Source organism: Cynocephalus volans, chromosome 8, assembly GCF_027409185.1.
Source record: "Cynocephalus volans isolate mCynVol1 chromosome 8, mCynVol1.pri, whole genome shotgun sequence".
Lineage (NCBI taxonomy): Eukaryota > Metazoa > Chordata > Mammalia > Dermoptera > Cynocephalidae > Cynocephalus > Cynocephalus volans.
The window spans coordinates 102,288,972-102,313,042 of record NC_084467.1 but is presented as its reverse complement, the minus strand read 5'-3'; the positions used below and the strand labels follow the sequence as shown (position 1 = coordinate 102,313,042).

Here is a 24,071-nt window from a genome sequence, read left to right as displayed (position 1 = left end):
CTAGTAAGTGCTAGAGCTGGGACTCAAGGTCAGCAGTCCAGCCCCAGGTTTGGGCTCTGGAACCATTTTATTCTTCTCTCCATCATGAAATTGTATCATTTGACTCACCAATTCTGGGATCCCAAGGCTAGGAGAAGACAGAGCAGAGAAAGAGGTCTATGGTAAGGAGTAGTAGGATATTCACATGTCCCAAGTGCCATCTCAAAACCATGGGTCCCGTACATCCACCTGTGTGGCAGGGAAGGGATTGTAGTTCTCACAGCCCCAGGTCCCTCTTGTTTTTTAGGTCCATCTCTGAGATTTCAGTCCCACTCAGAGCCATGACCGAGTTAACCAATCCATTATACTGGCTGCAGGGAGGAGAAGATTCGGCAGTATGGTTAGACTCTTTTCCCACTGCTCCATGGGGAGGGCAGAGGCCAGCCCACAGCACCAAGGCTGCACCCACAAACCACTTCCTCAGCATCCCAGCCCCAGCCTTTCAGAGGTGGAAGTTTCCATTCTGGGTTTGGGGATCTCAAAAAACTCGAGGAAGGAAGATGGCAGGCAGCAGCATTGGTAGGAGTGCTGAGACCTCAGAGGGAAGACAGGTCATGGAACTGGCTCCAGACACACAGAGGGAAGACCCGAGTTAGACTCCTGGCTATCCCACCTGCTTGCCCAAGATGCTGGTCAAGTCACTTACCCTCCCAATTTCATCTTCTTTAAAGTAGAGATAATAAAATCTTCTAACCTCCATCAAGACTAGATGTGAAGAAGAAATACAAAAATACTCAGTACCCAGTAAGTACTCAATAAATACTCATAAGATAAAGGATAAAGACTGTCTGCATATAAAGAACCATGTCCTGTGTCCTTAAAGGAAGAAATTGGGAAATGAACTTCTTGTGGAGAAAAAGAAGATTTCAGTTGAATGCAAGGAAGAGATTCTCAGCTGTTAGGATTATCAACTTTGTGGTCAGCCTTTAGGGAGGTCAAAGGGTCTCATCCCTGGAAATGTTCAAGAAAAAAGACAATGTTTGGAGTGGGGGCTATTCACCTGCCTGGATATTTGGGGTGTTTGGGAGTTTCTTCTGGCTTTGAGAATTGGTGCTTCTCTAAGCTTTGCATAGAACAGTCCTTTAGTTGCTGTATCTAGATAACATTTAGCCTACAAATCTCTGAATAGCATTTCCCACCTTTTTCTTTACGTACTTTTTTAAAAATTATGGGTTATTCCTTCTGAAAGATACATGGCCACAATCTTAAAAGGCTGTGTATCTAAACTAAGGCCATGTATCAATCTAAGCTATGTCCATCATTGATAAAAGAAACATTTATTTATTTGAAACTCATTCATCCATTCATGTAATTCCAACTGTGGAACAGTCCTGTGCTTAACACTGAATTACAAAAGTGAAATATGGCTTCCTACATGTTCCTTCCTGGTCAAAAAGTGATGTTTCCCTTTTCCAGGGCACCTGCCAGTTTTACAAAGCAACAGGTCTCCTTAGAAGGAAATTGAACTTGTACCTTGAGACCAATTTAACTACCTTGACTCAGCTTTCCCAGAGGAATGAGAATCTATTCAAACAGGTCTACACTCAAGGCTGGGGACTGAAGATGGAAGGGCCTCTGAGGCCTGTAAACCTTGGATTAGGAATATCCAAGTGAGCTTATGCAATTAAACAAAGCAATTAAACCTTGCTCTAACCCAGTATTGAGGCAGGGTTCTCATAGTCACACAGCTGGCATGGTCATCTTTGAAGCCTTCAGTCACAGAATCAGCAACAAGAGCCGTAAGAAACCACCCCATGAGATACTGTAGTGTGGTGTAATTTTCTGTGATCACCTCCTCTATCATGTAGGTCCAAGACTGTATCTAACCCACTTCTTCCTAGATCACTGCATTTAATACCTATGTGTTGAATGCACAGATGAATGGCCAGCTTTAGAGGGTTCTGTCCAGCTTTCTTGCATTTAGACATGAAAACATCAGATCATTTAGGAAGAATGATGACTAAACCTTCCTATGTGCCAGGTACAGATATCTAAGTGCTTCAGAGATACTGACTGATTTCACTCATGACCACCCTGTGAAGTAGGTGCTATGATTGTCACCATCCCCATTTTACAGATGAGGAAACAAGACATTAAATTACTTGTCCTTAGTCACTTTTTAAGTGCACAACCAGGATTTGGACCAAGATCACTTGGCCCCAGAGTCTATATGCTTAAGTGTCGTACTGGGCTGCGTCCCTGAAGAACGAGCTCAGTTCTGTTATTGAAAATATCCAGGGACATAGTCGATTACCCATTATAAAATCCATCACCCTGAAAGTCAAAAAGCTGCCCTTGGGTCTAGATGAAACTGGCTTTAATGTCAACCTTACTTATTCTGTGAATGGTTTTTGAGCCTTTCTTGTTCCTCTGTAGATGTAAAGAACATTCTCCTCACAAAAACCTGTCATATTTTTTAAAAACAGGCACTAAGCCACACTTTTGACTTCTCTTGTTTATGCAAAAACTCTAATGCATTTGATTTTTCTTGCAAAACCCAATTTTTATTTCTTCCATCTTTTTTCTTTTCTTCTCTGAACCTGCTCCAGAGTGTAGGACTGTTGTATGTAGGAGGGTACTTCAAAAAGTTCATGGAAAAATAGAATTAACAGATAATATGAATATTTCCGTGAATTTTTTGAAGTACCCTCGTCTGTTCTTGTATGTAACACTCCTTTTTATGAATCCCATTGTTAACATGGGTTTTTTCCATCAGAAAACTACAGTGCTACATTCTGTATTCAGCTTGTAGCTCTGATCACAGATCTTGCCCTCTATAACCATTGTGCCTGGACAGTCTCTCCTTTTCCTTTATATGAATCAGGCTTTTGCACCTCAAGTTTACTTTCTACTTGAACAGGGGTCTGTGTTGTTGAATTTCATACTCTTTGTGAATTCAGATTTGCCAAGGTCACTTTTACATTTGATTCTCATCTTCCAGAGTACTAGCAATATTACCTCATTTATTACCATTTCTTTCTTCTTTGCTGCTGAAAACAGTGACTGAAATTATTTTGGAGGAATTCCTCTTTGTGATCTCCAGAGATAACCAAGGTAGCACCATATTTCCCTCTCCTGTGACACTGCCACATGCGCACAGGTGCAGCCATAGTGTCCACCTTCTCAGCCACACCTACAGACAGCAAGAATAGTACTCCCTACCCCCACCTCCACCCCCATTCCCGCAAGGATAGATAAATGAACTCTAAAGCACAAGACGCTACCAATCTCAGGTGCCTGTCACATAACGTTATTTGCAATACAATTATGAGCATAGATTGAAAAAATCATCCAGGTCAACCTGGCTTTCCTGCAGCAAATGGCTGCAGGCCATAAAGACCCACTTCTCCACTAGAGGTCGCTCTGCTTTCCAGGTAACAATGCCTAAGGGGATCCAATCTTCAAAATGAGTTAACAACACTTAAAGTGACTCTACTGACTCAAAGCAGAGCTGCTAAGAATAGTATACATTTTGCCTGCAATGTATTCAAGATGAAGAAATGTAGAGAAAACCCTTTATCAAGAGTTAGAAATAGCGAAACAAAGGCTAGGTTACCTGGAGAGAGGAGAGGCTTGTTAAACAGAGACCATAGAGAAGAGCTCAAGTTTGCTGAGACCCTGGGCAAAAGAACAAAAACTTTGCAAAGACAGGGCAGGTGCCACACTGAATTCCCAAGCAGTTGGCAAGTTGCTTGTATAGAAGGTATAAATTCCAGGCCACAAATTCAGCTGGGTGACAAATGTAATTTTATTGTTACATTTTAACTGAACCTAAACTTCGATTTTGAGCTAGATACCACTGAATAGTGGAAACTGGGTCTGACAATTAATAATGGCCCCCTACTTCCACCCCACCATGCCAAAAGATCCCGGGCCTTGCTGGTTTCCAGGCATAGCTGGATGGGGTGTTGTTTGGAAAATAGAATGGTTTGGTCAGGACCCTTGCCTCGGGTCTGGTTGGGTGTGGTTCAGCACATCCTTTGTAAGCAAACTGTGTGTGTGTGTGTGTGTGTGTGTATGTGTGTGTGTGTGTGTGTGTGTGTGTGTGTGTGGAGTTAGTGTGCATGTGAGCCAATGTATCTTTCTAGTTTTGTTGCTATTCTTATGTTTTTCAGAGAGAGAGTTTGTGAAGCAGGCTTGCTGGCGGTTGACTACCTCTGGTGGTTGCCACCACACGTGACCATGCCTTTGAACCTATGGCTTCCAAGGACATGTTTGCCAGTTACTTAGCTCATAGACCTGCGTGTGGAGGGTCTGGTGACCCACCCTGGCATGTGAAGGGTTTGTAACCCAGTCTGTGAATGGGCTTGAGGGGTCTGTGAGCTCTAGACCCAGCCCTAGCTCGACACTTGGCCCAGTCAGTGCAGGATTACCAGCAGGTAAAAGAGCCCAACAACTGGCATAGTCATGTAGCTTTACAATTGGCATCACAAACAGGATTAAGAGCATTACAATTGGCACTGTGAGCAGGATGTTGACATTAGCCAGAGGGCCACACAGGTGTCCATCTGGTCAGAGTTGTTGTCCGTCTGTCCACACTGGCATCTGCAGAGAAGTCTGCCATTCTGTTTGACCTCTGGCCCTTCTTACACCCAGGTCACCACGGGTCCTCTCCATCCCAGCCGCAGGACTTCAGATCTGCCTCCCCTCTTGGCTTCACCAGGATCCTCAGAACCATAGACAACTCTGTGGGGCCTCCTGACAGACTTTTCTGCCCTAGTGCCCCTGCAACAGAGGGTTCTCGAAGGGATTCTGGGGTCTTTCCATTTTCGTGAGTTTCATTTTGAAACGAAGCATGGGTCCCCTATACTGTGGGATTCCCTGAAACTATGGAGATTGTATATGTGGACACACATGCACACATGGCTTGTATTCACACACACACTAAACACACACACACAGGCACAGAGTTTATTCTCAGGGACTTGCAGAATCTAAACTCTTTTCTCTATTTCTAGCTGGGGGTGGGGTAGTGGTTCTGAGTTTAGAATATGCTTTCTATTACTACACATCCTCCTAAAACTTTTGTTTATGGCAAAAATTGTATGCTCCCATTCCTTCAAGGTTTAGGCTTTTAAAGCTAAAAAGTTTGTGTTCTTGAAGCTTATAGGGCTTGTCTCTGCTTTTCTTATGAATCATCCCTCCCTCAGAGGCAATGAATGCTGCTGACTACATAGCGGGAGGCCCCAGAATACAAGGAAATGGTGAGGGAGGGAGGAACTCCATTTACTATCTCGAAGCTGTGAAACCAACTGTAAATCAGAAGCTCACTGGGTTTGAAGGTTTTAGGAATTCCAGGTTGTAGAAAACTAAGGATCTGGGCTTCAATGTTCTTGGTCTATAGAGCAAATGTAATGGGAAACTCTGAGGTATGCAAATAACCTGTTTCAGGAGGTGGCACAGGATCCCTGAGGCCAGGTAGAGGTTCCTCTGTTCTGGGACTGACCTTTCTGATGCAGGGCCAGTCAGTTTTCACATGCAGATGAACAAATGGTACTTGGCTTCGAGTTAAAAACGAGCCAGTTCCCTGTGAACTTTTAATTTCTTTATTCAAAATTTGTATTGTTTCCTTTATGTAAGCTGCTTTGTGGCTGAGCTCTCAGCTGACTCATTTTATAGAATGATCCTATAATTGAGGGTACGCACCGATGGTCTAAGAAACCCTTGTGGAAAAACCGCACTCTCTGCTCTCTGCTCTCTGTATGAGAAGCCATGTGTGTGCAGGGGTTACTCAACCTTCTTGAATCCTGCTTCAGATGGCTACGAGTTCCTGGAGATCCTGAAACAGGTTGCCCGGGACAATACCAACAACCCTGACCTGAGCATCGTGTGGATCGACCCAGATGACTTTCCTCTGGTGAGTGGCTCAGGCCAGGGCCCCATCCTTGGTCCCCCTCACGGCCCCAGGTTTGTGTTTCACATAAGACCCTCAAGCATGAAGGAGGAAGTGAAATAAGTAGGGGCAGCTGAAGAAACCCAGTTTCTTTCAAGTGTGGGAGATCTCGGCCCTTGGGGCAGCATTGAACTTAGGGCCTGTTGCATACATTGAAATGGTTAGACTCACTGTTCTCAGCCCCTGCAGACCAGGAGTTGCAGACCCTCAGAGGGGCCCACCCAAGTGAGCTGGGTGAATTCCTTTTGCCATCAGCTCCGTAGCTGCCCCTCATCCCAACACTACCCCTCCTCGTAACTTCGTTCATTTTCTTTTCTGGGTGGGGGCCATCATTCTGAGGCATCCTGAAATACTAAGCAGTAAAAACCAGAGATGAACATTTTGCAGAGTTCAGAACTTTGTGGAGAGAAGGAGTCATCTCTTCAAGGACAGAGGCCATGCCTTTGTTGTTCATCGTGTTCTCCCCGGGACCTAGCATAGTACCCAGCACACGCTAAATGCACAAGAACCTTCAAGTCCATACTCTTGCCAGTGTCAGTGATTGATGGCCAGAAAGCCTTTATTATTCTTACTTTTAAAAAAGAATAAACAGAATCTGTACATGAATTAAACCCAGTGGTAATGATAGTGAATGTAGCCAGTATTCTATGTGTGCAACTATATAGCAAGTTCTTTACCTGCATCGTCGAAGCTGATTCTCTCCACAACCCTGTGAAGTAAGTATTGGTATAATCCCTATCACACACATAATAGCTGGAGAAGTTAAAGCTAGTAAGTGGTGGATGTGATATTCCAGCCTAGGTCTAGGTGATACCAAATCTTGATCTATTGATGGCTTTAGGTAAGAGCTAACTGCTGGTAGTCAGTATGAGTGTAGTTATCATGAGGTTATAAATGACAATTTTATTCCAGGAATTATCATTAGTTGCATAGGTCATGACTAATAATACTATAATTAAATAGAGAAAATTGAGGGGTTTTAGTGATCTCAAGGGTCCTGAAACCCAGTCCTTTGGAGAGGATGGATGAATCAAAGGCAGAGACTTCTGTGGCACTTGAGACTTATATTGCAATGCGGGGTAATTATAACAAAGTTGTGGCCATATAAGACTGCATACAGTAAACTTTGTTTATTTAGCTTCTTCCTGGTTGTATTTCTAGTATATCTGAACATTTTGTTATGCAAGCTTGCAGATGGTCTGCAGTTCTCCTGGACAGTTCTATGTGCTTGCCTTGGTTTTTGCAAAGGAGAAATCTTTTGACTCTTCTGATTTCCTGACTATCCTCAGTCTCCATCAGGCCATTTGTTTGCCTGGAGACTTTCTACTACTGACATCTCCATTTCCTTAGCCCCCATGGCCCATTGCTCCTTCAGTCCTGTCTCTGTCAGAGATTTGTCCACTTTGAACCCAAGCCTGGCTGAGTGAAGAAGTCCTCTTCTACTTATATGCCAACTTATGGCTTACTGTGGCCTTCCCAGCCAGCCACCTTGTGTAGCTGAGCGGCACAAAATAAGGGATTTTTAAAATGGAACACTGCAAGAGAGTGAAGGGAAATGGCCCTCCTGTCACCCATAAACTATAAAAGAGCCACAAGCAATCGGGGAATCAACGTTGAGCCATCTCTGTAATATTCTTCCTTACAACTGTAGAAGCTTTTATATCACATGTTTTCATAGTATGTGCAATGACATCTTTTATTTAGTGCTTATTTAAAGTGCTTGAGGGCTGGGGCCAAGTCTTCAATTTCCTAAGTGCCCACAGCTGTTTTGGAGACCTTTAATCAATGGTGACCCAGTTACTGCGATGGGATGGCAGGTGGGTCCAGCCACAAAAAGTGGCGTTAACAGGGAGTGCCCTCTGCCTGCTGTCTAACCTTAATTTTTGTTGCTGCAGCTCGTTGCCTATTGGGAGAAGACTTTCAAGATTGACCTATTCAGGCCACAGATTGGGGTGGTGAATGTGACAGATGTGAGTATCCCCCAGGAAGGCTTGCTCAGGCACCCTCAGCCTGTTTTCTGCTATGCAGCCTAGACTGTGAGACATCTATAGGAGTTCAGCCACGTCAGGAATGAGCAGGACCCTTGGCCCTGACCGAGCTCAGGAAACTTGCCAGTGTGGTCCAAGCCTGGTCTCAGAGCCAGACCCAATCTATGGTTCCATGGCTCTCTTCCACAGGCACATTTTTTTGCTTATGGGGCCAGCCTACCCTGATTCACTGATTTGGAACTTTCTACCCAAGTAAACTCTCCTGTTTCCCCCCAAAGCCAAACAATAAGGTCTCTTTTAATAAGGGAACCCACACCTAGAGCTGTCATTGCACAATGGGTGATGGAGTAGTTGTGGCCCAGAAGCCCATGCTGGCAGCCACCCAACAGCCGGGAGACCAGGCCTATGGAAGGGAAGGAAGAAAATCACGTGCGAATAAGGGGATCCTCCTCACAACTCAGGCACTGTTGAACTGAGGGTGGGAAAGCCTAGTGAGGTGTACTGACAGAGCATGAGAAATTTTAGGCCTAAATCCAGACATCTGATACAACTCCACCATAACAAAATAGAACTGGGGACAGATACAACTAGGTAAACAATGGCAAGAAAGGGATGATCACAGAGGATCATTAGCACTATAATTGCTTACGGTGGAATCTCTGGTGCACAGGGGCCAGTTAGAAATGTTCTTTTGCCCGTTGGTAAGTGTTCAATCACCTGGGAAACTACATTCATTTATTTTGTAAACTACTTCTAAAAGTAATAATAATAATAAATAATTTTTAAAATGCACAAGTTAAAACATTTTTAAAACAGAACAGCAGGATATAAGGCAAAAAGGAAAAGTATTTCCCACTGCCCTGACCCCATCCCTACTCCCATTCCTCGAGGGAACAATTGGTGGTTGCTGCATGGATATCCTACCAGAAGTTCCATACATTTATTGGGTAATGGAACACACATCTCCTTTTATGTTACACAAACAAGATACCACACATACCATTCTCCAACTTAGCATTTCCAATTAACAATGTGCATGCATTCCTGGTTAATTGTAGGAGACCTGGGAGCCCACTCAGCACAGCTACTTGAACCCTCAGGTCTGGCTCAAACTTCATGCACTCATTCACTGACTCAGTCACTCGCTCACTCTGTCCCTCCCTGTAGGCTGACAGTGTCTGGATGGAGATTCCCGATGATGATGACCTGCCCACAGCTGAAGAGCTGGAAGACTGGATTGAGGACGTGCTTTCTGGAAAGATAAACACTGAAGATGATGACAATGAAGATGATGACGACAATGATGATGATGATGACGACAATGACAATTCTGATGAAGAGGATAATGATGACAGTGATGATGATGATGAATAGCACCATCTCCAAATGACACTGATGAAAACAAAATCTCAACTCCCCACTACCCTAGATAGCACAAGGTGCCAGCAAGCAGCCCTGTCCCATACCCAGCCAGCTCCTTTACATTTTCCAAGATCTCTTTTCCCACCCCTTATCATCAGGAGCAGCAAAATTCAGCAAATGCCTACCCAAATCTAGAAATCCCACTCAGCAGGGACAGGAGGGGAATTCTTCCCATGTTCACTGTCTGGACTGTCATGGAACAGCTTTTTCTTTGCCAGACCATCAAGGGTCATAGCAGTGCCAGAATCTGGAAGTATAGGGAGAACAATCTCCTAACACCTCTACTCAAGTTTACTTGTCTTTGACTATGAGGACAATAGAATTGACAGCTTGCTAACTCACAAGCATGGAGTGACCTTATAATAATAACCCAGGGAAGGCACGCGATTACTCAATTTAGCCCCCATACCTACAGCATCAGTTGAGATCCTTCCTCAAGCCAAGAGGATTCCTCTTAGGGAAGACTCAGCCTTGGAAACAAGTTTATAAATCAGCTTCTCTTGACTCTATTAAACTTATTATTTCAAATGTGGGTCAGACCATTATGAACTCAGATCCAAGCCTCTGGATGGCTACCGAGAGGCTTTGAAACATGTGTACGGGTGTCACCATCATTTCTAGTATATTAGGATACTGGGATGGGGGTTGATTTGCTTTCTGAATTTGCCTCTAGATGACAAGTCTCATGTATCCACCAGCAGTGATAGTGATGGGAGGTGGGAGGTGGAGAAATGGAAGGATTAAAGGTTTTTGATTTTTCTGATGGGTTCATGTCTCTGATTGGGTCAGCTGGTTTCCTAGCCTGAGGTGGGATCTGAATACCCCTTCTCTGTGGCTGCCAGTGAGCCTTCCCATTTAGAGTAAAGGTTGCTTTATCCAGTGGTCAATTAACTCTCCATTTATCAGCACTCCTACCATTGACCAGGACAACAATAATTATGCCCCGAGGCACTGACAAACAAATCCCAAAGTGCCTTCCAAGCTGTCTGAAAGTTATACTGTGCTTGTTAGTTTTAGCATTAAGTGTGCAGTTTGATGTTCTAATTTATTTTCTCAATCTGTTAACACATGTGTAAGACACTGCAAATTTTTTGAAAATAGGGCAATCCTTTTGTGTAATACTGGCTAACTAACTCTGTCATTAAACTCATATTTTGAAAATATTAAGACTATCTTGAAAATCCTGTCTTGCTTTTCTGATCTTGCTCATTCTCATCTGGCTCTAGTCCTACCTCCCTATCCCTTTTCTGTTTTCCTTTCTGGCCTTTCTTCCTCTGCCAGCCCTTTAAATATTGTTGTTTCACAGCATCTCTCAACTCTATACACTCTTGCAAGGCAATATCTTCCATGGCCATTAACGACCACCTGTACGCTGATGACTGCCAAATATGGGTCTCTAACCTTGACCTCTTGCCTTAGTTTTAGACCCACTCATTCAACTGCTTCTGTACATCTTGGCTTAGATGTTGTACAAGCACTTCCAACTCAACACAACAAAACCAGAACTCTGCCTTCTTCCCTAAATTTCTCCTCCTCCTCTTCATGGAGTCCCAGTTTGGATGAGTGATATCACTATCCATCCAATTGCCTAGGTAGCCTGAAGGTACCCCTTCCCCTCTTATCTCATGGCATTTTGTGCATACCCTGGATCATGGCACTTGTTAAAATTATATATATTTGTAAGTCGTCCTTTCACTAAATTGTAGGCTCCTTAGAGGCAAGGAATTTATCTTCGAATCCCCAGCACTTAGCACCCTGCTCTATCACAAAGTAGATACTCATTTGTTGAGTTGATGGATGAATAATTGATCAACCAAAATACCTGTATTTCTCCAGCGTTGTCAGATAACAGAGCTTACAGGGTATATTAGCCTGCTTGGACTACCATAACAGAATTCCACAGTTTGAGTGGCTTAAACGATAGAAACTACTTTCTCATAGTTCTGTAGGCTAAAAGTCTAAGATCAAGGTGCCAGCAGGGTTGGTTTCTGGCGAGACCTCTCGCTGGTTTGCGGACAGCTGCCCTTCTCACTGGGTCCTCACCTGCTTTTCCTCTGTGCAGAAAGAGAGAAAGCGAGAGTGAGAGAAAGAGAGGAGAGAACTCTCACGGTGTTTCTTCCTCTTCTCATGAAGACATCTGTCCTAATGGATTAGGGCCCTACTCTTATGACCTCATTTAACCTTAATTACCTTTTTGGAACCTATCTCTAAATACAATCACATTGGGATAGGACGTGAACATATGAATTTTAGGGGGACTCAATTCAGTCCATAACACAGGGCTCTCACAAAACCAAGCAGATGCTTTCCAAGCTGTGCTGTGTTGCCATCCAACCAGGCCCAGCCACATTTGAAATAAGCAAAGGAGTATGGTCCCTTATGAAAGTGGTCTATTTCCCAGCTTGGGAAAAGCTGCTTGTTCTCAGAGGCCTGAGTAATACGCATTAAGTTTAAATCATGTTCTGGTGCTCCTATGTTGGAAACACTGAGTGTTAAGCTGGTACTGTCTGTAAGTACTAGTGCTGTTTAGTAATTGGTCTAAAACTCTTTAAGCTGATATTTATTGAACATTTGTTCTGTGCCTGGAGCACCGTGCTAAATTCTTTACGTGTATCATCTCATTTAATCTTCACAAGGGCTTATGAGATGGGTCTTATTATTATCCACATTTCACAGATGCGGAATCTGTGTGAGACATAGAAGGCTCAAGTAATTTTCCCAGGCTCACAGAAACACTTTGAAGGAGTGGAAATGTAACCCCACTTTTATACTTGAATCAAGCATTTAAATTTCTTAAATTAAGGATCAAAGAATTCCATTTTTTTCTCAGATGGTGTCAGAAGATGGACTCAAGTGAATTTCCCATAATCCTTTTTAGTTCCTGAACCAAGATGTCCTTTCTCCTTTCATTCTGAGGCCATAATCAATTTAAACAGTATTGGAAAGGTAGGCTAATTAGAACTATGAGATCTGGCCATCTCTCAGGGAAAAAAATATTTATTGTGTTACCCAGAATGCACAATCACTTTCAATGTGTTTTTGTGTTAAAAAAAAATCATCTCCTAATTTCAATGAGCTTGTCTTTTCTGTAACAACGTTTTGCACTGTCCAGACCCTAGTTTGTATCACCCAGGAAACCCATACTGTGAATCGTATAATCAGTCCCTGATAAACCCAGACACACAAATCCTCTCAAGTGCTGGTAGGTCCTGAGGTTCTGTCCTCAAACATACTACTTTTGCCAGGATTTCTTAACCCTACCAATGAGCATGAGCATCAGAATCACGCCTGATTTTATTTTAGAAAACACAGATGCCTGTCACCATCCCAGACCTACTGACCCACCATCTCCAGAGCTGGGGCCTGACCCTCTGCATTTAAAAAAAAGTCATGGGACTGACATAAGCCAGGGTTGGAAACCACCACTCTTCCCACTTCCCCAGGGCATCTCATCCAGCTTGTGGCTACAATGCCACCCATCTCTAGCACGGCCTCTCCTGAGTTCCAAGTCCTCAGTCCACTATCTGTCCCTGGCCAGCTCCATCTGTGTGTCCTATAGGCACCTCAGATCAACAGAGCTTTGGGACTTTAAAGAGGTGCTCTTAAAAAGTAGCCCTCTTTTCCTGTGATCCAAACTAACTGAGAAATTAGGTCAAAAAAGTCAACAGAGTTCAAAATATCACCATTATTATGAAAAAGCAGTATTTCGAAGACTAGAGCTCAGGAGAATGAGCTTCCCAGTTTACTGCTTTTAACTGCGTCTCCTACCTCCCCACCCAAGCCAAGGGAATCAGATGTGCAGAGAAGACCCAGGCCACTGCCTCTCAGGCATGTTGTGGGGAGAGAAAGGAGGAAAAGTCTGGACGCCACACACCAACTTCACCCTAAGGACCTCACTCTTAAGAAACATGGACAAATGGCTACTGCCCACTTATCAGGTAACTCTACTGCCCACTAAGCAGGTAACTCAGTCCACCTTAGGACAGGAATCAGGGCTGGGTGAAAGGCCAGGAGTGTTTTGGAAAAGGTCCTTCTCAAAGAAGCAGAGGAGTTGGGGTGACCGTGTCCACGCCCAAAGCTTCAGCACCCTCCAGGTGTTCCCACTCCCTCAGCTCATGGGGGACAATCCTCCCTCTTCTCTTCAGCCACTGTCACTGTGTTACTCGAGGCTCTCCCAGTCTCTCACTCGGGTTCAGCAAGGTTCTGACTGGTCTTCCACTTCCAATCCAGCCTGCGCACCGCCATCAAGTGATCTTTCCAAAACAAAAAGCTGATAATGTCTCACGCATGCTGAAAAACCTTCAGTGGCTCTCGATTTCCACTGAGTGTTTAGAAGAAAAACATTTTTCACCAAGAGACGGAAGAGTGAGCTACGAGTGGAGATGTTTTTGACCACCAATGTAGAGCCTAGGCTGTGGGGTACGAGGTTGGGGAGGAGAAATGTGTAAGTCTTGTAAAACCAAAAATCCTTGGAGTGTCTCTCCTCCATCTGAGAAAAGCAAAGTCTGAGTAGTGCTGGTCCTGCCGATATCCTGCAGACATACGGCTTACCTACGCTCCGGACCAGCTGGGGTGATTTCCACTGCAGATATGGAGCGTACATGAAGCATGTGTTTTGGGATTATGGCACCCAGTTGTTATTTTAGCAGAAGTCAAATCAGCACCACTGGCAACAAGGGAGGCGGTCAGGTCTAACTCTGACATGGGGTAAAAGTCAGTTTCCTCTGCAGGACACTTAAGGCCTATGTGAGCTGCCTCTTGTCTGCCCTACCAGCCTCATCTCATGATGCCTCCCGGCCACCTGACCTCTCTCATCTAGAACCTGAAGTTGGTGGAAGCTGCCCTGGTTGCTTAACACTGCCAAGCTCATGCTGTTCCGTCTACTGGGATTCCTGTCCTTCCGCATCCATGCCTGCCTGGCAAACTCCCAGCTGTCTTATTTTAAGTGTTACCCACTCTGTGACTCCCTTCCAGTCATGCCCTAGGCAAACTGGCCACCTCCTCTGTTAAGCCCTCACCATACCCTGTGCAGATTTCTCTTATGGAACCTACAGCTTACTGTACTTCTACTTGTATGTCTTCTTCTCCCTGTTAGTCTGAAAGCAATCTTAGAGAAAAAAAACCTGGCTGATTTGGCTCAATCCTCACTGCCTAAGTTCTAATAGGTACTTAATAAATCTTGTTTGATTAAATATTCTCTAAGCATGATGCGAAATTAACAGCTATTTTTTCCATTAAGAATGTGTAAGAACAAATCTAGTGATTATCGAAAGTCCACCTTATCCCAAAAAATTTTTAGCAACATGATGTCATCTGCTAAAGAAATAAAAGCAAGACTCTTTTTGGCAGTAAGAAAGTTTCCAGTGTGGGATATCCTCTTTGCTCAAGTGAGCCAAGTCCCCCAGAAATACAGCCATCATCATGGGAAGTACAGCAGGGTGAGATCAGTGCCAAGCCCCACTCTTTGGGAATGGAATGACCACAGCTACCTAAATGTCAATTCATTCATTCTAATGCATCTGCAACCCAATGCTTGCAAGGTGAATTAAGGGCCTCTTTTAGAATTAATGTGGCATTTTATCAATCTGAACTCTTGAGAACAATGGTGACTAGAATTCTTAATGATAACCCTGGGAACTCCACAAAATCCCAATTTCCCTAAAATAATCATATACGATTGGTTACAGGAAGTAGTGTTAGCACTGAGTGTGCTGTCACGTTCTTATTCATTCAAACAATTCATTCAACCAATCGACCCTTAAAGCTTATCACGTGTAGATCATGGGAGGCAAAAATGAGTGGGGTAGATGGGAGAGCTGAGCAGAAAGCTAGAAAAGGAAAAATGTTTGAAATACCTTGTGTCATTTCTGCAAAAGCATCATCATTTTGTCTAAAATCTTATGAAGTCTCAGACCACAGCAGCACATTCAGATGTGAATACAGAGAACACCCCTAAAAGTCAAACACAATTTTGGATCATCCATGCCAACGTTAGCCTGTATAATTGGAAGATGCTGGCATGACATACTGACACTAACAAGGAATTACCAAGCCTCTCCTAAAGCAGGGACACCACCCACACCCACCCTACTGCTGGTGGCCCTGTCTCCAGAGCAGGGCAAGCAGGCAGTGGCTTTATCTGGTACCATCTCAATTATCTCTCATCTACTTCCATAATTTGATAGTTTATCACTGAAATTCTCAAAACTCTACCAAATTCTATAGCTGGATCATGGGTAATAAATGAAAAAGAGTTACGTTTGCACATGGCTGTAATCTTTCCTCTAGTAGGGCTTGCTTGTGTAAATATAAATTGTGCACATCTTGGCTGATAGCCTGAAGATACAGAGCTTATCAATAACCTGTACAATCAATCTCTTCAAGTCAATTGCTTTCTCTGAGCCCTGTCCACGCAAAGGCTAAGAGTTTGGTTGTGTACTATCAGCATTCTAGTCAGGAAAAGGATAGGTGAGTTTAGCAGAAGGCAAGCTTCAATATTTTTGTCAAATAACCAAGTTTCCTTTTGACCTACCTAAAATAAGTCGATATTTAAATTGAATTACCAAGCCACTCACAAAAACAATCCAATACTCACACTCCATTCTTTCAATCCAGGGTCTGATATTTTTCTCCTTCCTTACTTGACTCAAAGACCTTTTATCACTTGCTTATTTACTTAAAAGGTCTATTTCATCTCCAAGTTTTAGAGCGTAAGGATTTATTTTTTTAATTATCTATTCATTTAAAACACTTCTTCACCATAAAATGATTGACAACCAGTAGTTCTGTTACAATGGTAATTCTACTTTCGCAATCTATCATTACAATTGTCTTGATTTTCATAGAAATCCGACAGGTTGTTTTTAAGAGGGTGTCAAAATTATGCAAGAGTGAGAATGTTCCCCCAAAAGTAAACAACTTTTTAGATTGAAATAATCACACAAAGAAACAACATATGATTTGGGATTTCAATTTATTTTCCAAGTTTGTAGTATAAAAATGTAATGTGTAAAATGTTTTACAGTTAATTGGGATGGGAGAGGGCTATATAGCTGGAAGGCCCAAAAGGGAGAAAGTAACTTGGATACCAGGTACACGACACCAGTCAGAGATGGTAACACTGTTACTGACATCACAATGAGATTTTGTAGCATAAATCTTATGAATGCAAGTAAGGAGACTGTGCAGATGGTTGCTGGTATAATTCATTTATTTATCTGTTTACAAATGTCTCAACAGAGCCCCCCACCCTATTTATGCAGGAACTCACGCACAGGCTTTGTCATGTCACGGTGGCCATGAGTAGAGACGCTGGTTAGCAAAACTGCCTCTCCTGGTTATCAAGTCCAATATTCAATAATTGGAAAGAGCACAAAATGTCCTTGGCCACATTTCTGCACTAACGGTTAACACTACATCAGATAGAGATAGATGGTCTCATCACAGAACTTTCTGGATTGAGGCTGAATTGGAAATCCAGAAATGTAAAGTCCTCCTAACAAAAGCAATTGTCAAATAGCTTCTCTCAAATAAGACCTGAGCCAGGCCTCTTTGGTCCTTTTGTTAGCATCTCTGTCGAGGAAGAGGTCACCCACAAGACAAGTTAAGTTCATGACCCCTGTGGGCCAGTATCTGCCCCCAACCTCATCCTTGCATAGAGTATCCTGCACTCTATGCAATAGTTCTACTCAAAAATGAGTGCTTGGAAACCAAATTTGGTTAATCATGTCATAATTTAGGGTTCCCACAGGAATCATTTAATTAAAGCCTAAAAACCCATTATAAAAATAAGGAATTATCACCAACATTTAGATGTACTTATGTTCCATTATAAAAAATTTTTTTGAAAGATGATCAACCCTAAGTGAATATCCCATTCCTTCTTTAACCGAGAGACGGCCACGTCTTTCTCCCTGGCCCAGGAATGGTGATGATGCATGCTGCCTAAATTCCCTACTCGACTTGTCACCTGCAGATCTGCGTCCGACACCCATCACTCATTCCCTAAGCAACAGTCTCTGGTCCTCCGAGATGACGCTTTCCTAGGCTGAGAGTTTGTTAGGGTTTAAAAACTCTGAAGTCATGAGCAACTTCACAATGAAAGCTCATGCCCACAAGTGAAAGCTGATAAATACAAGCAAAACCAAAACTAGACAACTGTACATTCAAATACTGTAATCTAAGTACTAGTTCAGTGCCAAAAGAAGTGCCAGAGACACTCTTAAGATAAAGTGGGTTTGTCACATTTGTCCCCAAGGCTTAAATGTGTTTTTATTCCATTAAGGACTTAAAAACTGATGTTTTTAAGCTGAGATACATAAATTGTAGCTTTTTAGTGCCACATTGAAAGTAACTTTTCACTGTGCTGTGTCAGGCTTTAGGAATCTGTTGTTGTATTGGGGGGACTCCAAAACAACCCATTACAGAAATTTATTTTACAGGTGAGACAAGGTGATTTATCTAAGTAGAAATGGGACAGAACCTGGTTAAAGGGGCTCACAGAGTCCTAAAATCTAATTTTATTCAGTAGTTTCACATTTCTTACCCCCCTTTGGAAGTTCGCCTTAATTCCCAGTGAGAAGCATTGCTGGGGACACGAGCGCCCTCTGCCCTTTCCTGTCCTCCACCAAAAGCATCAGCAAGGCAGAGGATGGTTCATGCACAACTCAATCAAAACCTAGACACTGCAACAGAGAGAAACAGTGTTTCCACAGAGTCCTACTTTATATCTGTTCTGTCAAAGTCTCGGGGGAAAGTGTGGGGAAAACAGTGGATGCAAACTGCTTGCTGAGAACACCAACATCGAGGAGAAGGGCTGGGGACTCCAGCTCTGCACCTCCCAGGCTGGGCCTGCAGACAGCCCTTCCGCCACAACCAGGGTATGCGGCTGGGGCATAACGGTGCCATAGCACCAGCAAGAGGCCAGGACAAGCCTCTGCATGACTCCCTGCGCTTAAGGCCAATGTGCACATCATGTCCAAGCCAGCAGGGTGGGGTTGGAGGGTGGGAGAGGCAAAAGCAAAGGGTGGCTGTGGCAACAACAGCACTTGTGTCTTGCAGCCAGTGCAACGCTGGCAGGCCTGGGTTTTCCTGCGGGAAAGGGGCTTCTCAAATTCTTTCCACTGAATAGCTTAAGAGATCTGCCAGCAGAGTGGAGAAGCTTCCCAAGAGCATAAACCTAAAGTGAAAGAAGGGGTCCCACCTCCCAACAAATTCCCTACCCCAGGTTCTGATTCCAGGTTTTGTCTCTAGGTCCCTCCTCCACATCCAGAATGCCAAACCATTGAGATCATACATCAAGGTACAGTGGACTGAGGGACTGGAATCAAACACCTAGTTTGAAATTCCACTTGCCAGGAGACCTTGGGCAAGTCCCTCCCTCTCTGACAGTCCTTTTTCTCACCTGTAAAACTGAGACAACCCCTACCTTAAAGGAATGTGGGGATAACAAGGTTGTGTAGAACAGTATCTGTTATATAATACCTGATAAATATGTTAGTAAACTTCCCTTCCTTCTTTGACCAAAATATAATGTTTTGTCAGAATGCAATCCAAAAATCTATTTTTGTGAGCATCCATTTGGCTAAAGTTCAATACAGTAATTTTAATGGAGTGTCTAAACTGTCTAAATTCACTACTACACTGAATACCATTTAAGAACTGCTCTATGGGCTTAAGAACAATTCATATTTTATTTCTAATGGAATATGACCACAAGGTTACACAGTAGTAAATTCACAGTAGTGATTTATTTTTTGTAACAAGATCCATAAAGCACAAACACTACCCAGAAATACGTTACTTTAAATCGCGGGGTTTTTGCCATAGGACTATTTAAATAAACTATTTAAATAAATTTCTATGCTTTTTGTAACCAGCTTTTTATTTATAAAGCCAAATTTTTAAGTTATATTAAAAATACACAGTAAGGCTTCCAGGGTAGTGAAGTTTGAGTAATTCTCATAGAGCTTGACCTTTCCTTTTTTCTTGCTGTTAAGAGTCTAATGGACTTGCCTGCAGGACAGCATGCTCTCCAGAAGACAAAGCTGTGCTAAAGCCACTTACTCCTGGGGGAGAAGCCAGTAACTGAGGAAAGGAATACAGAAGGGGAGGAAGTAACTGGCTTGAGAGTAACTTCCCAAAAGACAGGAGCTATTGGGAAATCTCTCAAAGACAGAGCATCCGTAGAAACACATACACCCTCACACACTCAACCGCATACACGTGCACTAGTATCCACTGAGATACACACCAATCTGCTATAGATAACACAAATGTTAAGATGCCTACCACATAAATGTGCCATCCACATGGTAACACACACTCAGAGAAATGCTCACACATATGGAAACAAATACCCACAAAAAAATATGTGTCCCCGTTTAGAAAATCTTCATAGCAGGGCCCATCCTCAAGAGGGTAAATCAAGGGTTCAATTTTGTTGTTCTCACTGAGAGGCTAGAACAGTTAGTCAATGGTCGGAGGGGCAGGGTAATCACTTTCCATCAGTCCCACATTGCTGGCAGCATCCCACAGAGCCACCGCCACCACGTAAATACATGCACTGGAAAGTGAACATGAGATAACCCAACTACCACCAACTACTGTGCGGAGAGTGGAAGGGAAGCACCTCACCTCTACCCGACACAAACCAGCACAGCCCGGCTCCTGCATGGTGGGTGGGAGTCCCGAGCTCCAGGCAACGAACCACAACGCCAAACACAACGGGCCACCTACCTCTCACCAGCTGCTGTACAGAATTTGTTCTCTGTGCAGATTTCCAAAGAGAAGGACAGAGAAGGAGAAAGGAATATGATATTTGGGCAAAAAAACTGGTGATCAAGCATTTTCCCCAGAGCTTCCTTTAGGAACATTAGCAAAAGTATTGTGCATTTTGACTTAACTGATAATGCAAGGGATGGAAGAACTACGTGACCAACGTTAAAATCCTTCCCAACGCTAAGAATATAGAAGTTTCAATTCTAATATTCAGTTCATGGGCTATTAAAAATTGTCATATCATGAAAACTGCACACTTAAGAACAAAAGTTATCCATAGGTTAAAACATCACCAGGGAAGAGAGCGATCTCAGACACATACTCCTCGTTAAGTTCTTCTCTAACATTTAATGTTCAAATTTTAATAACTTAGGTTGAAACTTATAGAAAAATCTATAAACATTCAGGGCAAATAAAATCCTGTCTCCTTTAATATGAATGTATACTCTACTAGCCTTAGAGCACAGTTTACCCTCTTTTAAAAAAATTAAAAATCGCCTACTAGTTCCCAGAATTGAAATAAAAATTCATGTGTTCCATCGTGTGATGCGGCCTTCTGAAACCTTAAATTTTTTTAATGCCATTTACAGTGTTCCCACTGCAGCAGTAACTCAGCTATTAAGAGGGTGAAAGTGCAAAGGCTTTACAAAGATCCTGCACTTAATTTTGTTATTCTTCCAAAAAGGACTCAATACAAAGTTAGACTAAAAAAATCGATACTCAATTTAAAACAGAAACAATAATTCCAGAAAGTATGACATTATCCTACACAAAGAATGGGAGAGGGAAAGGGAGACCGAGAAAATGAATTCCTTATTTTAAACCTTTCTTCACCCTACCGAGAATGCACATGCCAAAACATATGAATCCAACTTAACCCTTTCTGGACTAGCAATTTAAAATAGGGTTGAGAGCACAGTATTTTAGAAAGCTGATGAATAGTGTCATTATTAACTGTACAGATGTACATTTATAGCACTTCCGACTTCACTGTCTTCATGACGCAGCAGCCTGTGACACATTTAGTCTGAGACATTATCATCTTTACGCAGCCAGAGTCATACAATTCACCATCCCTTACTCTATCTCCCAAAATATTTCCTGAGAAAGACATCACAAGGAACTTTGAAGGGACCTAAAGGCAAAAACTAAGAACAAAAGCACCATGGTTACATGGTATGTGTTTTTCATAAACGGGACCGTGTAGTTAGTACATCTTGCCTCCATGCCATACCCTCGGATTTCCCCTTCCTTCTTCTCTAATACACCTTTTTGAGCTGAAGTTTGATTTTAAAAATGACACACAACATACTGTACCACTTGTGGAGCACATAAAACAGTAAGGGTACACACACATACACAACAAGTATTTTGACAGTGTCGCCCTTTACTAAAACAAGATAACTGATTATCCTCAATATCTGGGAAAAGCAAGAGTGAATTTTTTTTAAAGGTTTGCTGCAGACACAGGAAGGCAAAAGAGATAAAGACAGCCCACTGGACGGTGTCCGGACATGGCTCCTTAAGGAGCTCCCTTGCAGCAGGGATCCACCAGGATGAATCCTACACCCACAACTCAGGCAGCATCTACACCCCGAGGGCCAGGAGGAAGGCCCCTAAAGCCAGCTGCATTTAAGAAGCAGATCACAGATGAATCGTTCTGGACCAGAAGATTGGCTCCCTCCTCTTCTTTCCCCAAACTCTGCAGAGTGTTCATTTTCCTTCTCCCTACTTGACCAACAACTAAGAGTAATTTACACATCAGGAGCTAAACAAGCCCCTTCTGGTAGTAAGTGGCAGAGGTGATGAGTTGCACAGTGATGGTGGTCATAAAACACAGGGATTGGACAGCAGCAGTTGCCAGTATGCTTGGCATTATTTGGTCTCCCTTGGCAGAGCAGCTTGGTATGAGCTTTGTGAGAACTTATTGACCCAGGAAACTACATGGCTCTAAACTGCACCTGCCAACCGGAGTCACAGTGTTAGTCTTCCTCTAGGTGGTGCGGAGCAGAATCAGGCACAGAAGAGCTCCTGCTATAGCTTAAAAGTGGCATTCTGGCTGGCTTGCTCTCCCTGTGTTCTCCCTGGTGGGCGCTCCACACTTCCCCATGGAAATAATCCATGGGACTGACCTGAGGCTGTGCAAAGGACCTGAGGCACACATGAGAGCCAGGCCCCAGTCAGCTCTGTGAGGCTGAGCTTACCTAGCCAGACCTGCCAGCCAGGTGGGGTAGGATGGAGCAGAGACCAGATCGGCAATCACAGGGCTGGCAAAGGGCTTCCTGCTTCAAGCCAGCAGAGGAGCGGGGTCAGAAACATGGCAGGTAGGTTTTGTCTTTGGGGAAAAAAAAAAAATCCAATCACTTAATAGCTGTAAACTGATAGTGCACATTTTTTGTTGTCATCTTTCTCCAAAGAATCTAAGGCAACAAAGAACAAAGACAAAGGCAGGTGTTTCCTGAACTGCCCACACCCCCATGGGTGATGTGGTACTGGACATTTACATACAGAAATACATATGTGGACGTGTAGTGTCTAGTTTCCTGAAACAGAATAAAGATGTGTCCCCCAGAAGTCTATGTGGTACTGGACGAAAGGCAGGGACTAGCTGTAAGGCGAGGCTCCCAAGAACGCACCAGCTCCGCTTTGGTTTACAGCTGTACAGAAATTCCAGGGAACGGCTTCTTGAGAAGTCCCATCTACAAAGTTAGATATCACCAGTCACTTTTTTTCAGGGCGACATCCCCTGCTTCCTTCCAAATAAAGTGCAGATGGTCAAAGAATACTGGTCTATCATCTGCCAGTTTCAGTCAGCAATGAAGAATAATAAAAAAAAAAAAAGACACCCCTCTGGTATATATATATATATCTGTATATCTATATATTCTTCTTTGTTTTATAAAGCCACAAATATAGAATTTTTAAACCGATGTCTCGGACTGTAAGCGAAGGACAAATTTGTGAGATTTGGGGTCTATGAACTCTTCAGAGAGTACAATGAATGGGATTTTCTTCACATTGACTACGAGGCTGAAGTCCAAGCATTTAAGGACAAAAATGATTCCATCTCGTAATCCGTTAGTCACAGCCTCGTCACTAACAAGTCTCCACTGCGTAGAGAGCCAGCGATCCTTGTCATACTGCAGGGTGGGGCCCGCACTGAGGTAACGTTCTAGGAAGGCCTGAAAGCAGAGGAGAAAGGCCGTCAGGGAAGAAATACCCTATTCCAAGGGGAGTCCTACCTGCCAGGGGCTATTCATTCGTACACCTAATGTTTTCCAAATAAAACAAGACCTTACACCAGAACCCAGCTTATCACACTGAATTTCCATCAGACCCTCAGCATGGAGTCATTATTGGGAAGAGACTTCTTGGATGTCCGCATTCTCATCTGCCAGTTTCTAACCAGAGGGTGCAGGTGCTGGTAGCCACAGAGGTGAGAGCAGGTGGGATTGCTGGTACCAATGTTTGCCTGGGAGCCATTCCTGATGCATAACCCCATGCCAAAGGTACAGGCCACTGTACAAGTCACTGTACCTTCTCCTCCTAAATGAAGAGTTCCTCAGGGCCAGGGCAAATGCCAGGCACAGAAGAGCACTCAGCAAATACAAGCTGAATGAACAGAGGAATATACCTGCATGCACAAAAATGGGTGCTCTATCTCTTCCTGGCTGACTGTGCATGTTATTTACCCTCTCTGGAGGTGGAGATAATAACGCTACCTAACTCACGGGGCTGCTGTGAGGACAGAAGGGTTAACTCTCACAGAGCAATGCCTGGCATGGAGTAAGCACAACCAATGTGAGCGATGGTTATTTTACATGGGGCTGAGTGTGCACAGGGCAAGTCCAAGGGACAAGCAGACCCAATGTCCACCTTCCCTCTCCTGAGTCCTTTGCACCGGTGGCTCCTAGCTTGCCAGGGTTCTCTGACTGCACCGTGCCTTCACA

At 43.5% G+C, this 24,071-nt stretch overlaps 2 protein-coding genes across 4 annotated transcripts in view; one reads left to right on the top strand and one right to left on the bottom strand.

The window, feature by feature from the left end:
* CASQ2 (calsequestrin 2) overlaps window positions 1-10,505 on the top strand; it is a 60,840-nt gene extending 50,335 nt beyond the window's left edge. The window contains exons 9-11 of the mRNA XM_063104097.1: window positions 5,796-5,896; window positions 7,828-7,902; window positions 9,088-10,505. Coding sequence (XP_062960167.1) covers window positions 5,796-5,896; window positions 7,828-7,902; window positions 9,088-9,294 — 383 coding nt within the window. The 3' untranslated portion in view covers window positions 9,295-10,505. The remainder of the gene's footprint in view (window positions 1-5,795; window positions 5,897-7,827; window positions 7,903-9,087) is intronic.
* Window positions 10,506-16,298: 5,793 nt separating this feature from the next.
* VANGL1 (VANGL planar cell polarity protein 1) overlaps window positions 16,299-24,071 on the bottom strand; it is a 50,716-nt gene continuing 42,943 nt past the window's right edge. For all 3 annotated transcript variants that reach the window (XM_063104760.1, XM_063104761.1, XM_063104762.1), the window contains one exon: window positions 16,299-23,303. In XM_063104760.1, the coding sequence (XP_062960830.1) occupies window positions 23,043-23,303 (261 nt within the window). In that variant the 3' untranslated portion in view covers window positions 16,299-23,042. The remainder of the gene's footprint in view (window positions 23,304-24,071) is intronic.